Source organism: Lithobates pipiens, unplaced genomic scaffold (genome assembly GCF_037356315.1).
Source record: "Lithobates pipiens isolate NorthernLeopardFrog02 unplaced genomic scaffold, aLitPip1_a1.2 Scaffold_25, whole genome shotgun sequence".
Taxonomy (NCBI): domain Eukaryota; kingdom Metazoa; phylum Chordata; class Amphibia; order Anura; family Ranidae; genus Lithobates; species Lithobates pipiens.
Window position 1 is genome coordinate 223,900,873 of NW_027507787.1, and position 16,190 is coordinate 223,917,062.

The window sequence follows — 16,190 nt, forward strand, 5'->3', positions numbered from 1 at the left end:
TAAGACGTGGCACTGATGACAGATGGCATTATACATGGCACTGACAGGTGGCACTGGGGAGAGATGACACTAGCAGGTGGCACTGGGGACAGGTGGCACTGAGGACAGGTGGCACTGACAGATGGCACTGTGAGCACTTTATTCCCCCACCTTTTTTTTACCTTGATGCTGCAGCTGTTCGCTCTCCCTGCTCACACGCTGTCTCTGTGTGAGGAGGGAGAGCCGGCGATGAGAGATGATCTCATATGTTTACATATGAGATCATCTCCCATTGGACACTGTGATCGAGTGCTAAATGGCGCTCTGATTGGGCATTTAGCACGATCTGTGATTGGTTGTGTCCAAGGGACATGGCCAACACAGAAATTCCCTGATGCTTGCCCGCGCGCATTCCGGAAATAAACAGTCCTGGGATGTCCTCAAGCATTGGAGTCTGTGCTGCAGCTGTCTTTTGGCTATAACGTGGTCACCTTGTGATTAAAACGTAAACAGGCGGGGCCCGCAGGGCCCCCTATTGGGCAGGGCCCATGGGCTTGAGCCGAGGCAAGCCCAATGGTAAGTCCGACCCTGCCCATGAGGCACTGCAAGGCTGGCAGTTACAATTACTCCCAGTGGCATGATGGGACTTGTAGTTTTGCAACAGCTGGAGGGCCCCGGGTTGCCTATCCTCTTACCTGTACAAATGCACAGCCATTCCCTGTGGCGGTCACAGTGTAATCTCTAGTAACAGTCGGTAGTGATGCTTTCTGTAGAAGGAGACGATTGTTTGTGTCTACATGGAACTTCTCCAGAAATCCTGAGCTAGAACTAACAGTCACAGTCACATCACTCTTATCACTAAATGTGATCTCGGAATACTTGGCCAGAGCTTGGAGAGCCACAACTGTGTCCTACATGGAATAAGAGGATTGTTAGTAAAGATACAAAGTTGTGCACTAGGGACAAAGATAAATACTTTCATCTAACGTGGCTATGAGGAATTCCAACATGTAGTATGCAACAAAAAGAATTCACATTTCATTGGTGTGACTAAACCAAAGTCTTGGAGTAAATTCGGATTTCAGGTTGTGCTGGCCTTTGCATATGTTGCTAAACAAAAGCTATTATATAGAGCACATAATGTATGTAGCGCCCACCACCTTTAGGTGGGTGCTAAATAGGTTTAGGTTGGGTAAGTGTTAGGTAAATTTAACCAGGGCCTTGCACTTTAAGGCCTGGTTGTCATTTTTTTGGGAGAGGGGAGTGACAGAGTAGAGAGGGGAGGGTGTGGCCACCTGCATTCTGACCCCGAAAGATCTCCCATACCTTCTATTGGAAAATTTCTGAAAGGAAGGCAGCTTGGGTACTGGGGTGCAGGCAGTTTGTATGGAGAGCCCTGGATCAATCATTAAATTGTATTGGCAGGGGCAGGACTCGCATATAAGCTGGAGGTCACATGCTCCGGGGGATGGATGGGAAGAGTCTGGAGCAGAGAAGGAGCAGAAATATAACCATCAAGGAACATGCTTGAAGGCCTGGGGGTTTAGAGACTCCAGTGCTGGATAGCAGGAAGAGGCTTGAAGGCCTGAGGGGTCAGAGACCTCAGCGCTGGATAGTCATTACAACCACATCCACAATGTAATCTGCAGGAGTGGACCGGGCATCCCAGCTTAGAATGTATCCAACCATGCGGAGCGGGAAGTAGCTACAAAGAAGACGGAGTAAACTGGGATCGATTTTCAGTGGCAATCATGGACTGTCAAAGGAAGTGCAACCCAGCAGTGCTTAACCGTCAGAGCCTTTTCCTGAACTGACGCCGGGAGGATTGCAGGAGTCAAGATAGGCAGGTGAGGCCTGGGGCTTCCAGCATCCATTTACCACAATGTCTTTCAGAGGGCCATTGGTCAGTTCACTACAGGAAAGGACATGGCAACAGAAATGGGAACCAGAGTTTAGAGGCAACTCATATCCTCTACCAGCAATGCAACATTCACCAAGCAAGCAATAAAAGTTTTCAAAGTTTAATGAACTGTCTGCTCTTTGCGAAAATTTGTGCATGGGTGGAAGAATGGAAGCTGTTAACAGAAAGGTATGAACACACCCAGCAGCTCCCAAGGGAGTAGTGCACATGTACAAAGTAAACCAAAAATGGACAAAACGCATGGACATTCTTGCCCCCAACACTCATCCCGAGTTCTGCTGCCTGCAGACTTTTATCTTCCCCATATGTTGTTGGGAGGAATGACAGGTGGCACTATCAGATGGCACTGGCAGGTGGCACTGACAGGTGACACTGGCAAGTGGCACTGATTGGCACTGGCAGGTGGCATGGACAGGTGGCACTGGTTGGCACTGATTCGCAGGTGGCACTAATTGGCACTGGATGGCACTGGATGTCACTAATTAGCACTAGCAGGTGGCACTGGATGGCACCGATTGGCACTGGAAGGTGGCACTGACAGGTGGCACTGATTGGCACTGGCAGGTGGCACTGGATGGCACTGGCAGGTGGTACTGGTTGGCAGGTGGCACTGGCAGATGGCACTGGCAGGTGGCACTGGTTAGCACTGGCAGGTGGCACTGGATGGCACTGGCAGGTGGCACTGATTGGCACTGGTAGGTGGCACTGGCAGGCACTGGTTGGCATTGGCAGATGGCACTGGCAGATGGCACTGGATGGCAATGGCAGGTTTCGCAGCCGATAGTGTAACTGTGTGAAACTGTATGGAGAGAGAGGGGAGCTGACAAATTCAGCATGATGTCAGAGGTGAGTGGGGCCCAGGGTGGGCAGGACAGAGCAGCTATCCAGCCAATGATTGGGCTATTTAAGAAAGGGGCAGGGCCAATTACACATATCGGCCCGCCCAGATCCCATCCCATTGGCTGGTGTTGGATAGTTGGGTCCCGCCCACCCCCAGGTCGCACCCACCCCAGATAGCTGAGCCCTGCCCAGCCCGTCATCCAACCTCAATTTTGACAGCTCCTCTTTCTCTCTCTCCATACAGTTTCACACACCACAGCGCTGCTCTGCCAACAGCGTGTGGAGAAGGGAGGAGGAAACCCACGTTCCTCCTCCCTTCTCCGATATATCAGTTGACCTCCCCCCCCGCCCTATGCTGCAGACGCCCATGGTTATCATTTAACAGATGAACCTTGCTGAATACAGCTTTCTGCATCTCTGTATTTAGTCCACCATTCACCTGTGTAGATGAGAAGCCTCCATAGGGGTTCTGCTGTTTGCTTAGCCAGTTCACAATCTCAGTAGCTTTGCCCAAGTCAGGTTCAGGACCAGAGAGTAGAGCCAGGAGGACATAGGAAGTCATCTCCACCTCAGCAGATGGAGCTCGGTACCAGTATGAATCTTGCTTGGGAGGCACCAAATCACGTTTCCAGTGTAGCTGTCCATCTGTAGATACAATCACACACATAATTATACTAAGGTCTTTTCTTTCTCTAAAGATTGTTCGTAAGACCTCACTATTGGTTTGTCAGTAGCTGGAATGTGTTCAACTAGGTCAAGAGTAAATAATTAAACATACCAGGGTCGTAGCAATTAGTATGTGCCATTCAATGTAGTAGTATTCCCAGGCTGATGATGTGCCCCTATGAGTCCATGGTATCTTAGGTTAAGGGTGCATTCATACTTGCAAATGCAACTACAGTCCAACTGCATCCATGTACCCCAGCAGGGATTCCTGTGATTAGTTGCAAGAAGCATGTGAATGCACTCTAATAGAAAGCGGGTTCAATGATGCTGGCCATCTTAGATGTAAAACCCTGATGCTTAGGAATGGTTGCTAGTAAATTTACCTGCCAGGTATAGTTGCCTTGGCTAATTGATAGATCAGTTGATTCCACCCTAATTCTAGAATTGCTGCACTTCTCTCTTCTGTCACTAGATGGCTGGGTATCTGGCGACATTAGACAAGACAAGGGCATTATAAGGACAGATTAGGAATAGATGGGGTATCTCAGCCAATGGGCAGGGATCTTCTTGGGTCCCTTGGCCTGCTGGGAGAGCCTATTTATTTGGGTGAGGTCTGGTGAACTGTGCCACCTGGACGGCTGTCTGGGTGGACATGTGTTATACTGCCTAGGCTGCTAGTCCAGAGCCTGAGGCCTATCCCAGAGCCATCTAGCTGCTAGGCTGTCTGAGGGCCTATCCAGAAGCAAGAGAGCAGCACATGATTGGGACTGTGGCTTACAGTCCAACCAAAGTGATGGTTCTGCTGACTGGAGAACTTGTCATGGTCGGAAGGTAGAGGGGAATCTGTGGCCACTGAGGGACCATCCACCTTGTTACCAGGGACCACGGTGAGTAGCTGAAGCAAATACCAGAGTAATATCCTCACCAGCCAGGGACGAAGAATTGGGAAGCTTCAGCAGGTGTCAAACCAGGGACCCAGCCAGCGGAGGTAACCCTTGCAGAGCAGTCTTGTGTGCCAAGCCAGAGACCGAGCAGGCCAGTGGAGGGATGCTTGAGGAGTATCTGTGAGTACCAAGCTAGGGACCCAGCAGGGACGCGGGGTGGCGCTTAAGGAAGATACTCGGTAGAAGGTTGGAAGAGCTCAGGAGATCCAGTGGCAGTGGATCAGCAGGTCTAAAGTGATAGACTGGGAGCTCAGTTAAGTGAAGATCTAAAAAGGAGATTGTGGAGGAAGTGAAAGAGTTCATTACAACCTGTGTTAGAAACTGTTCAAGATTGTTGACAGAGAAAATTGAGTACTGTCCGTGATACATTTTTTATTTGCACTATCATACAATTTTTCAGGACAAGCTTTCGGGGTATGTCCCCTTCTTCAAGATGGTTGACATAGGAGACAGTGTGTCTACACATGCAGACGTGGTGTCCAGTTGGGTACCTTTCCCTGCATGGCTGTCTACCTATAGAAGTCTTGTAGTCTGCTAATTAACATTGCAACTACTAAAGGGTGTACTGGCCCTAACCCTCTCTCCTACAGTTCTGTTTAATAGAAAATAAATCTCTTTGCATTCAAGAAGTGTCTGGAGCCCATTATTCTACCTTACATTGCACCCATCATGTCTCGTAAACCACTCTACACAGAAGGATGTCAGATGTCCCTAACTCTCAAGGTCACCATTAGGCCTGGAGATGCTCGGGACTTGCCTACATATAACAGGGAAGACTTAGCCCTTGTACACACGGTCGGAAATTCCGACCACAAAATCAGTCGGATTTTTTCCCAACGGATTTTGTCCGAAATTGGTGTTGCATACACACGGTCGGACAAAGTTGTCGGAAAATCCAATCGTTCGGAAAGTGATGACGTTCGTTCGTTCCGACGGGACTACGTTCAGCCCAGTAGCCAATAGCTTTGCTCTCGTAGTTTGATCTGAACATGCGCAGCACTTTGCCCGATTCGAATTCTCTACAAACAATCGGAAAAAGTCAGATCGGATTTTGTTGTTGGAAAATTTGAGAGCCTGCTCTCAATTTTTTTCCATCGGAACTGCCGACGGAAAAAGTCCAATAGAACCCACACGCGATGGGATTTTCCGACAATATAATCCGATCGGACCTTTTCCGTCGGAATTTCCGACCGCGTGTACAAGGGCTAACAGCGAAAAGGAACTAGGATTGAAGGTGAGTATTGCAACAAAAGGTTTCTTTTTTATTTTCAGTAATCCTGAAACCTTGATAATTACATTATGAAAGTAAAAACTGGAGTTTTGTTTCAGGTGTTTGGATGTAGATATACTTTTATTTTCGCAATTCAACTGTTGTATAGAAAATAATGACATTTTAATTAAGACTTCTTGTAATTAATTCCATGCTATTTAAAACAAGGTATACATTTAACTAGGTTTGGATCATGTAGGTATTAATCAACTTCTCACCTCCTCGAAAAGCCTTTTCCTCCAGTTTTTCCAATACAGTTTTTCTGAACTCTATCTCTCCGGAGAGTGTATAAGTGTAAGCTAGCAGAGCCAGAGTGTATACATTGGTCACATTCACCGCTGTCTTTTGCAGACAGGACACTGCGTCTCTGACCAGAGGATCCTAGATGGTGAAAAAAAAGGATAAATGAGAAAGCTATTTACTAAATATGATATTATCTGCATTAATGTAATGAATACAAGTAAACTTCCAATTTTTTTTTGCAAAGTCTTTTGCTTTAGAGGAGCAATCCAGTTGGCAGTCGAATGGAATAAATTATCCCAACTTTAAAGAATTTAGCTCTTAAAAGCCATTTCAAACTGAATTTAGCCGTTTGCCGACCACCTCCTGTAGATATACGTCGGCAGAATGGCACGGCTGGGCAAAGTAACGTACCAAGTGCTTCAAATTAGACATTAACCAGGGGATCAGCGTAACAAGGAATTACGTCTAATGGTTACTGTCTAATTTGAAGAGCTTGTTTTTACTCTGGAAAATAGGCATGTGCACTGACACAAAATTAGTTCATTTCATTTTCGTTTCATTTGTTTTTTTTGCTTTTTTCAGAAATTTGGAAAATCGAAATTTGGAAACTCTGAAATTTTCGAGAATTTTCACATTTCGATTTTTCGGATTTCCGAATTTCGAATTTTCGGATTTCCGAATTTCCAAATTTTCGAATTTCCGAATTTCCAATTTTTGGATTTCCGAATTTCCGAAATTCCGAAATTTAGAATTTCCGAATTTTCAGATTTACGAATTTTCGAATTTCCGAATTTTGGATTGTCGCATTTTTGGAATTCCAAATTTTCGGATTTTCGTAACTCCGAATTTTCAGATTGTAGGAAATTCGGGAATTCAAAGATTTGAAAGTCCAAAAATTAGAAAATCTGAAAAAAAAAGAAAGAAAATCAGTTTAATTAATAACTAACTATTAAATTAACGAGTATGAATTTATCCGAAGTTACGAATTATCTGAAATAACGAATGCCACATGTAAACAAATGGAACAGAACAAATTAATAATAAATAATTAATAATAAATAATAATAATAAAAAGATTTTATTATTATTATTAGATTGTTACGTTCCATTTGGTTAGATGCGGCATTCATTATTTCAGATAATTCGTAACTTCGGATAAATTCATATTTGTTACGTTCACTAACAGACAAATTTGAAAGGGAATTCCAATACATCCATATACAGTTGTGCTCATAAGTTTACATACCCTGGCATAATTTATGATTTCTTGGCCATTTTTCAAGCATATGAATGATAACACAAAAACTTTGCTGAAGCCATTTATTATCAATCAATTGTGTTTATTCTTTTTTTAAATCATAATGGCAACAGAAACTACTCAAAGGACCCTGATCAAAAGTTTACATACCCCAGTTCGTAAAACCGTGCATTGCCCCCGTTGACATCAATGACAGCTTGAAGTGTTTTGTGGTATTTGTGGATGAGGCTCTTTATCTTCTCAGATGGTAAAGCTGCCCATTCCTCTTGGCAAAAAGCCTCCAGTTCCTGTAAATTCTTGGGCTGTCTTGCATGAACTGCACAGTTGAGATCTCCTCAGAGTGGCTCAATGATATTGAGGTCAGGAGACTGAGATGGCCACTTCAGAAGCTTCACTATTCTGCTGTAGCTAATGACGGGTCGACTTGGCCTTGTGTTTTGCATCATTGTCATGTTGGAATGTCCAAGTACGTCCTATGAGCAGCTTCCTGGCTGATGAATGCAAATGTTCCTCCAGTATTTTTTGATAACATACTGCATTCATCTTGCCATCAATTTTGACCAAATTTCCTGTGACTTTGTAGCTCACACATCCCCAAAACATCAGCGATCCACCTCCGTGTTTCACAGTAGGAATGGTGTACCTTTCATCATAGGCCTTGTTGACTCCTCTCCAAATGTAGCATTTATGGTTGTGGCCAAAAAGCTCAATTTTGGTCTCATCACTCCAAATGACTTTGTGCCAGAAGGTTTGGGGCTTGTCTCTGTGCTGTTTGGTGTATTGCAACTCATTTGTTCAGGGAAGCCTATCCCACACCCACCTAACTGTCCCGAGCCAACCCCATCAAATCATTCTCTGCATCTATTACCTTTTTTTACCACCCCCTCCTGTTGGAATGTAAGCTCTACGAGCAGGGCCCTCCTGTACCTTTTGTATTGAACTGTACTGTAATTGTGTTGTCCCCCTATACATTGTAAAGCGCTGCATAAACTGTTGGGACTATATAAATTGTGTATAATAATAGATTGTAAGTGGGATAGTTTGTGGCATTTGAATAGTAATGGCTTTCTTCTGGTTGACTCGACCATGCAGCCCATCTTTCTGCCTCCTTATTGGGCATCTTGAAACAGCCGCACCACATGTTTTAAGAGAGTCCTGTATTTCACCTGAAGTTATTTGTGGGTTTTTCTTTGCATCACAAACTATTTTCCTGGCAGTTGTGGCTGAAATTTTAGTTGGTCTATCTGACCATGGTTTCGTTTCAACAGAACCCATAATTTTCCACTTCTTGATTAGAGTTTGAACACTGCTGAGCACTTCAGCGCTACTGGGAGGATGTTATGGGGGAATTATCCTTGGTATTTCTTACTACCCTCCAACCAAACCTTTTGTCATATCACTTAGGGTACCTAGATGACCTTCCCCTTTCCCCTCTAGAAGTTAAAACCATCATAAAATTGTTGTTTGTGACCAGGATGGAAGCTTCTAAAAAGACAGATTAACCCAGATCCCCTGGCTTAAATCAATTTGGTTTATTCTTTTATTCCCATGGAACATTGAGGGGTTGATTTACTAAAATTGAAGATTGATAAATCAGATGCAGCTGCCAATCAGCTTCTAATTTCAGCTTTTTCAATTAGGTTTTGACAAAAAACTTGAAAGCTGATTTTATGCACAGCTGTACCAGATTTTACACGTTAAAATTTTAGTAAATCAACTCTTATGTATACAAATCCAGAGGGCAATTGAAATAATATTACTTCATCTGTTATATATGTTTAAACAAATGTCCTTCCTTCCAGGGTAAAAAAACGAAAAACGAAATGTAGCCTTATGCATTATATGTATTGTTGTGTTTATGGTGATTAACACCATATTTACTTTGTTCACTGTAAATGCGCCTGTTTCTTGAGTGCCTGTTTCTTGAGTTCTTCCCCACAGATTATTATCAACAAAACGTTGACGTCATACTGCCGCAGGTTGGCACGGCTGTGCGAATCGCCGTAGGTGTGAGTCAGGCACATTTGGAGCTCTAGGGGGGCCCACGGCGTGATGCCGGAGCCGATGCGTGTGGCTGGTGATGTCCGACGGCGACCTGTGAACGCTGCTCAGAGAGCCAGAATGGGGATCTGTGTATGTAAACAGACAGATGGCCATTCTGTCAGGGGAGTAGAGAGAGATCGCTGTTCCTAGTGATCAGGAACAGCGATCTCTCTCTACTCCCTGTAAGTCCCCTCCCCCCCACAGTTATAAACACCTCCTAAGGGAAACACTTAACCCCTTGATCGCCCCCTAGTGTTAACCCCTTCCCTGTCAGTGACATTTATACAATAATCTGTGCCTATTTTTAGCTCTGATCCCTGTATGTATGTCAATGGTCCAAAAAAAAAAAGTGTCAAAAGTGTCCCATCTGTCCGCCACAGTCCCACTAAAAATGGCCTGGTCATTAAGGGGGCAAATCCTTCCGGTCCTTAAGTGGTTAAAAAAAAAAATGAACATATACTGAACATTCCTAATGAGTATATAATGGGTGATCTGGCAAATCTACAAAACATTTTCAGTCCACCCAAAACTCACGATTTCTTAAATCTTTTGAAGTTGATCTCTACAATCTCTGTGATCAGTTTTCTGGGCCAATATGAGGGTCTCTCACTCTTCTTGCTGAATTTCTTATTTATTTTATATAATGGAGAATGTAACAAGAGGGGCTGGAACTGATGGGGGAGCACCTAAAACTCTCAACTGAACAGGAACAGAAATTATTTATCTGCCAAAGGATTTTAAAAAAAAGCAAAATATTTTTTTTCTAGCTAGAAATTTTATAATAAACTGCAATATTAGAAGAAATTAATTATCTATAATAACGATCACTTACTTCCAGGGCTACTCCGCCATCTATCAGAGCAATTGTCACATAAGCAGAAAGGGAAATTTCATCTTCCACTCCTCCCTGTAAAAGAGACCATGGCTTCCGTTTAAAGAGGAACTGCAGTCTGCTCACATAATTTGTAATACAATCATCTTTGCCATTCTGAAGCTTCCCTCCAACCACTTTGCATATTATTTTATATATACTGTGATTCTGTACTTGCCAAATATGCTGCAGAAATCTCCCTCAACTGAGTCTGGCTGCAGACATTTTAACTGTGGGCAGCTGAAGCTGCTGCCTGATCACTTCCTGGATTTACACAGACACACATAGGCACATCTGCAGCTCTAATTGGCCCTCTTATGACTCAGCCCCCCCTCCCAGGTTCCACAATAATGGGCTTCCCACCCAGCGCAATGGGGCCCAAGAGTTCACTATCTTAGATTGTCTTGTGCGGTATATCAAAACCGATCATGCACAGAGCCAGTTATGCAAGAAAAACAGCAGATAATACATGTATGTCCACTGTTTTCATATTGGTTTGGGCAAAGACATCCAAAGGGGCTGTGCATTCACATGTGAACTTCAGGATATAGATATTATTGGCTCTGATAATTTTGGACGCAGGGCTGACCCAAAACATTGCGCTGCCAGGGTCCAAGAATTAAATGCTACCCCCCCCCCCAAAAAAATCATGCCCACCTAATGCCCCCACAGCCATTATTTTATATCATGATAATTAAAACTAAAATTACATTTATCAGGAAGTCAGATTTACATGCAACAGCACCTTGTCTATATGTAAAATTATATGACATACCATTATGTTCAACTCCAAGGGGTGGGCTAGGGCAGTATATAGCTAGGCTAGGGTAGTATATGTACAGGCTAGGGTAGTATACGAACAGGCTAGGGAAGTATAGGGGCAGGCTAGGGTAGTATATGGACAGGCTAGGGTAGTATATGTACAGGCTAGGGTAGTATATGAACAGGCTAGGGTAGTATATGAACAGGCTAGGGAAGTATAGGGGCAGGCTAGGGTAGTATATGGACAGGCTAGGGAAGTATATGGACAGGCTAGGGTAGTATATGTACAGGCTAGGGTAGTATATGAACAGGCTAGGGAAGTATAGGGGCAGGCTAGGGTAGTTCATAGACAGGCTAGGAAAGTATATGGACAGGTTAGGGAAGTATATGGACAGGCTAGGGTAGTATATGTACAGACTAGGGAAGTATATGGACAGGCTAGGGTAGTATATGAACAGGCTATGGAAGTATAGGGGCAGGCTAGGGTAGTTCATAGACAAGCTATGAAAATATATGGACAGGCTAGGGAAGTATAGGGGCAGGCTTGGGTAGTATATGGACAAGGGCTAGTATAGGGGCAAGCTATAGCAGTATGGGGCAGGCGGAGTGGCATTTGCTGGGTAAATAGAAGAGGGAGGAGAGGCGACCGTGGTTCATTTTTCTGCCCCTCTCAAAGTGCTGCCTGAGTTCAATGGACCCACTGAGACCCATGGAAGGTCCAGCCCAATATGGTGCTTCTTTCTCTAATGGCAGCTGGAAGCAAAGCACTCACATTCATGACAGCACAGACTAGGGAAATTGTACTACAAAATCTGATCAGGTCACACAAAATGCTGACTTTAGGCAAATGAAAATCATAGTAACTATCATGGAAACATCTGAAAAGACCATGCTTTCACATATAATTACCACTGGCGCAAATTTCCAATGGGCAACTGCAGACAAGAGGTAGTGTAGTAAGAGAAGCTGAGCACTGGAGTACATGCAAGCACAGACTGAAAAGGGCCCTCCGTGTTCCGACTGTGATGGAACTTGTTTAATGAGAAGTTATTGTGTGTACACACGACCAGACTTTTCCATGGACTAGGTCCAACGGTCTTCCCGACGGACTTTCGGCGGAGTTCCAACGGAATTTTCGAACGAACGGACTTGGCGACACACAAGCACACCAAAGTCCGGTGGATTCGAACGTGATGACGTATGACTGGACTAGAATAAGGAAGTTCATAGCCAGTAGTCAATAGCTGCCCTAGCGTCGGTTTTCATCCGTCTAGCATACAGACGAATGGATTTTTTGACCTGACTCGAGTCCGTCGGAAAGATTTGAAACATGTTTTATTTCTAGGTCCGTCAGACTTTTGGGGGAAAAAAAGTCCGCTGGAGCCCATACACGATCGTAATATCAGACAGATTCATTCCATCGGACCTAGTCCGTCTGAAAGTCCGATCGTGTGTACGCAGCATTAGCTGACATTCTAAATAATAAAATAAAACAAATTAAAAAAAATAAAATCCTTGGATATCTAATGCCACGTACACACGACCGGACTTTTTGATAGTAAAGGTCCGACGGACTTGTTCCGTTGGACCTTTGCTTGCCAAAAATCCAGTGGACTTTAGAAATAGAACATGTTTTAAATTTTCCCGCCAGAACTCCGCCGGACTGAGAAATATGTTTGTGTGTATGCTAGTCCGACGGACAAAAAACGATGCTAGGACAGCTATTGGCTACTGGCTATGAACTTGCTTATTCTAGTTCGGTCGTACGTCATCACGTTTGAATCCTTCGGACTGGTGTGATTGTGTGTGTCCAAGTCCATTCATTCAGAAAGTCACCGAAAGTCCGTCGGGAAGACTGTAGGACCTAGTCCGTCGAAAAGTCGGGTTGTGTGTACACGGCATAACTATCTAGGCTTTAGGGGGAAACTTCAATGAATCATTATGGTCATTTAAACTTGCTGAAGCAAACTAATTGGAGGTTCAATCCGCACATGGAAGCCCATCTTGGCGCAACTCCAACCCTTCACACCGTCACCTTCTTTCGTGTTCCTAGTCTTTCTGCTGTTCTCATTCTTGCACACAACTTTTTACACCATGTTTCTGGTTTCATAGTTGGTACCCTCCCATCATGGGTTTTTCCCAACAGAGCTTTAATCATGTTTGCAAAGTCACTTTATTGAGTGTAGTCACCCTACTTTAATTATACTTTTGGGGGGTGGGGATGTCACACTAGCTGCTTTAAAACCCTGATGTGTACCTTATACCATCATTACCCCACTTTGCGGAGACGTACAGTTTTGGTGTGTTTCAAGGTGCCTGCAACTAAGTATTTGGTCACAACCGTCTATTGCTTTATTGCTTTTGATTCCTCAGACTCAGAGGAAAGTTCATAAGAATTGTTTGATAAAGACAGGAAGTTTCAAGAAACTGGTGGTAGAGTTGACCTCAAGGAACTGGTGATAAAGAGTGTTGGTCCCAATCAGTTACAGAGATGATCCCAACTCTAAAAAACTAGTGATAAAGAGAGATATCTCAATAAACTGGTGATAAAGAGAAACAGTATCAAGAGCTATACATAAATAGAGTTATAAAAAAGTTCTAGGGAGTCTTTTAAGAATATGCCTTAAACTGGTTCTAAAGGCAGGAAGTTTTTTGTTTTTTTTATCTTAATGCAATTCTATACATTAAGATTAAAAAACCTTTCCGTGTGCAACAGCCCCCCTAACACTAAACTGAGCCCCATCTCGATCCAGCGATGTTGCACAAGAGACACGGCTGTCTAATTCCCCATACACAAGTGGAAATTCCGCCAGCAAAAGTCAGATGAGAGCTTTTGGTCCAAAAATGCGACCGTGTGTATGCTCCATCAGACTTTTGCTGGCGGAATTACCACCAGCAAAAGATTCAACAGCGGGCGGTCGGCTTTCACATAAAAGTGGTCTCAGAGGAAGATTCGCCACAAGATCACTTATATTGGGGTCAAGAGAGGGGCTCCCCACGCTACAGTCGTCTCTGCTGCTTACCGGAGCCGTCGGTATCAGCGGAGACGATCGGGGGCCTCTTCCATCATAGGCTGTATTCCGAGCGAGGGAAAGATGGCCCCCAATCGGCTCCACATCATTGGATAGTGGAAGCGAAGTCAAATATAATTTCCGCCCAATGGTCTTAAAGAGGAAAAAAATGATTATATATATATATATATATATACAGTGCCTTGCGAAAGTATTCGGCCCCCTTGAACTTTTCAACCTTTTGCCACATTTCAGGCTTCAAACATAAAGATATAAAATTTTAATTTTTTGTGAAGAATCACCAACAAGTGGGACACAATTGTGAAGTGGAACGAAATCTATTGGATTTTTGAAACTTTTTTAACTAATAAAAAAATGAAAAGTGGGGCGTGCAAAATTATCCGGCCCCCTTGCGTTAATACTTTGTAGAGCCACCTTTTGCTGCGATTACAGCTGCAAGTCGCTTGGGGTATGTCTCTATCAGTTTTGCACATCGAGAGACTGAAATTCTTGTCCATTCTTCCTTGCAAAACAGCTCGAGCTCAGTGAGGTTGGATGGAGAGCGTTTGTGAACAGCAGTTTTCAGCTCTTTCCACAGATTCTCGATTGGATTCAGGTCTGGACATTGACTTGGCCATTCTAACACCTGGATACGTTTATTTGTGAACCATTCCTTTGTAGTTTTGCTGTATGTTTGGGATCATTGTCTTGTTGGAAGATAAATCTCCGTCCCAGTTTCAGGTCTTTTGCAGACTCCAACAGGTTTTCATCCAGAATGGTCCTGTATTTGGCTGCATCCATCTTCCCCTCAATTTTAACCATCTTCCCTGTCCCTGCTGAAGAAAAGCAGGCCCAAACCATGATGCTGCCACCACCATGTTTGACAGTGGGGATGGTGTGTTGAGGGTGATGAGCTGTGTTGCTTTTACGCCAAACATATCATTTTGCATTGTGGGCAAAAAGTTGGATTTTGGTTTCATCTGACCAGAGCACCTTCTTCCACATGTTTGGTGTGTCTCCCAGGTGGCTTGTGGCAAACTTTAGACGAGACTTTTTATGGATATCTTTGAGAAATTGCTTTCTTCTTGCCACTCTGCCATAAAGGCCAGATTTGTGAAGTGTACGACTGATTGTTGTCCTATGGACAGACTCTTCCACCTCAGCTGTAGTTCTCTGCAGTTCATCCAGAGTGATCATGGGCCTCTTGCCTGCATCTCTGATCAGTCTTCTACTTGTCTGAGCTGAAAGTTTAGAGGGACGGCCAGGTCTTGGTAGATTTGCAGTGGTCTGATACTCCTTCCATTTCAAAATGATCGCTTGCACAGTGCTCCTTGGGATGTTTAAAGCTTGGGAAATCTTTTTGTATCCAAATCCGGCTTTAAACTTCTCCACAACAGTATTACGGACCTGCCTGGTGTGTTCCTTGATCTTCATGATGCTCTCTGCGCTTTTAACAGAACCCTGAGACTATCACAGAGCAGGTGCATTTATACAGAGACTTGATTACACACAGGTGGATTCTATTTATCACCATCAATCATTTAGGACAACATTGGATCATTCAGAGATCCTCGCTGAACTTCTGGAGTGAGTTTGCTGCACTGAAAGTAAAGGGGCCGAATAATTTTGCACGCACCACTTTTCAGTTTTTTATTTGCTAAAAAAGTTTAAAATATCCAATAGATTTTGTTCCACTTCACAATTGTGTCCCACTTGTTGGTGATTCTTCACAAAAAATTCTAATTTTATATCTTTATGTTTGAAGCCTGAAATGTGGCAAAAGGTTGAAAAGTTCAAGGGGGCCGAATACTTTGGCAAGGCACTGTATATATATATATATATATATATATATATATATATATATATATATATATATATATTGTAAACACCAAATCTCAAAAAGAGGCTTGGTCCTTAAGTGGTGAATAACACTTTAAACTTATGGTCCAAACACAAAAATCAAGCACTGTATGTGCATGTCTGTTTGATAAACATACAATCACGATGTTCATATATGAATTAACTGGAATGCTATCCAAGTCACCTTCATAGCGTTATTGAAGAGTATTCCCACGTTGCGGAAGCAGCCGGACTTATTACGATTATTTTTCAGCCAGGTGAAGGATTGTCTCAGGATATTCTCATCTATAAATATATAAGGCCGAGCTTTGCTAAAGGACTTCACTACAAATGCCGACAGCCTGTTGAAAAATGCAATATGTGTATTCAGGAGAATAGTCTGTGATTAATAGAAAACAAAGCTAACAATAATATTTAATTAAATAAAATATTTCATAGATTGTTTACTTTCAAATAGACACTAATGCCCCGTACACACGATCAGAAATTCTGCCAGCAAAACTCGGATGAGAGCTTTTGGTC

The 16,190-nt window shown here is 43.4% G+C and overlaps 1 protein-coding gene across 2 annotated transcripts in view; it reads right to left on the reverse strand.

The window, feature by feature from the left end:
• The window catches only part of LOC143930916 (alpha-2-macroglobulin-like), a 299,885-nt gene that overhangs the window by 35,650 nt on the left and 248,045 nt on the right, over positions 1-16,190 (reverse strand). For both annotated transcript variants that reach the window (XM_077455603.1, XM_077455602.1), the window contains exons 26-30: positions 15,853-16,009; positions 9,997-10,071; positions 5,839-6,001; positions 3,180-3,385; positions 675-890 (exon numbers count right to left, since the gene is read on the reverse strand). In XM_077455603.1, the coding sequence (XP_077311729.1) occupies positions 675-890; positions 3,180-3,385; positions 5,839-6,001; positions 9,997-10,071; positions 15,853-16,009 (817 nt within the window). The remainder of the gene's footprint in view (positions 1-674; positions 891-3,179; positions 3,386-5,838; positions 6,002-9,996; positions 10,072-15,852; positions 16,010-16,190) is intronic.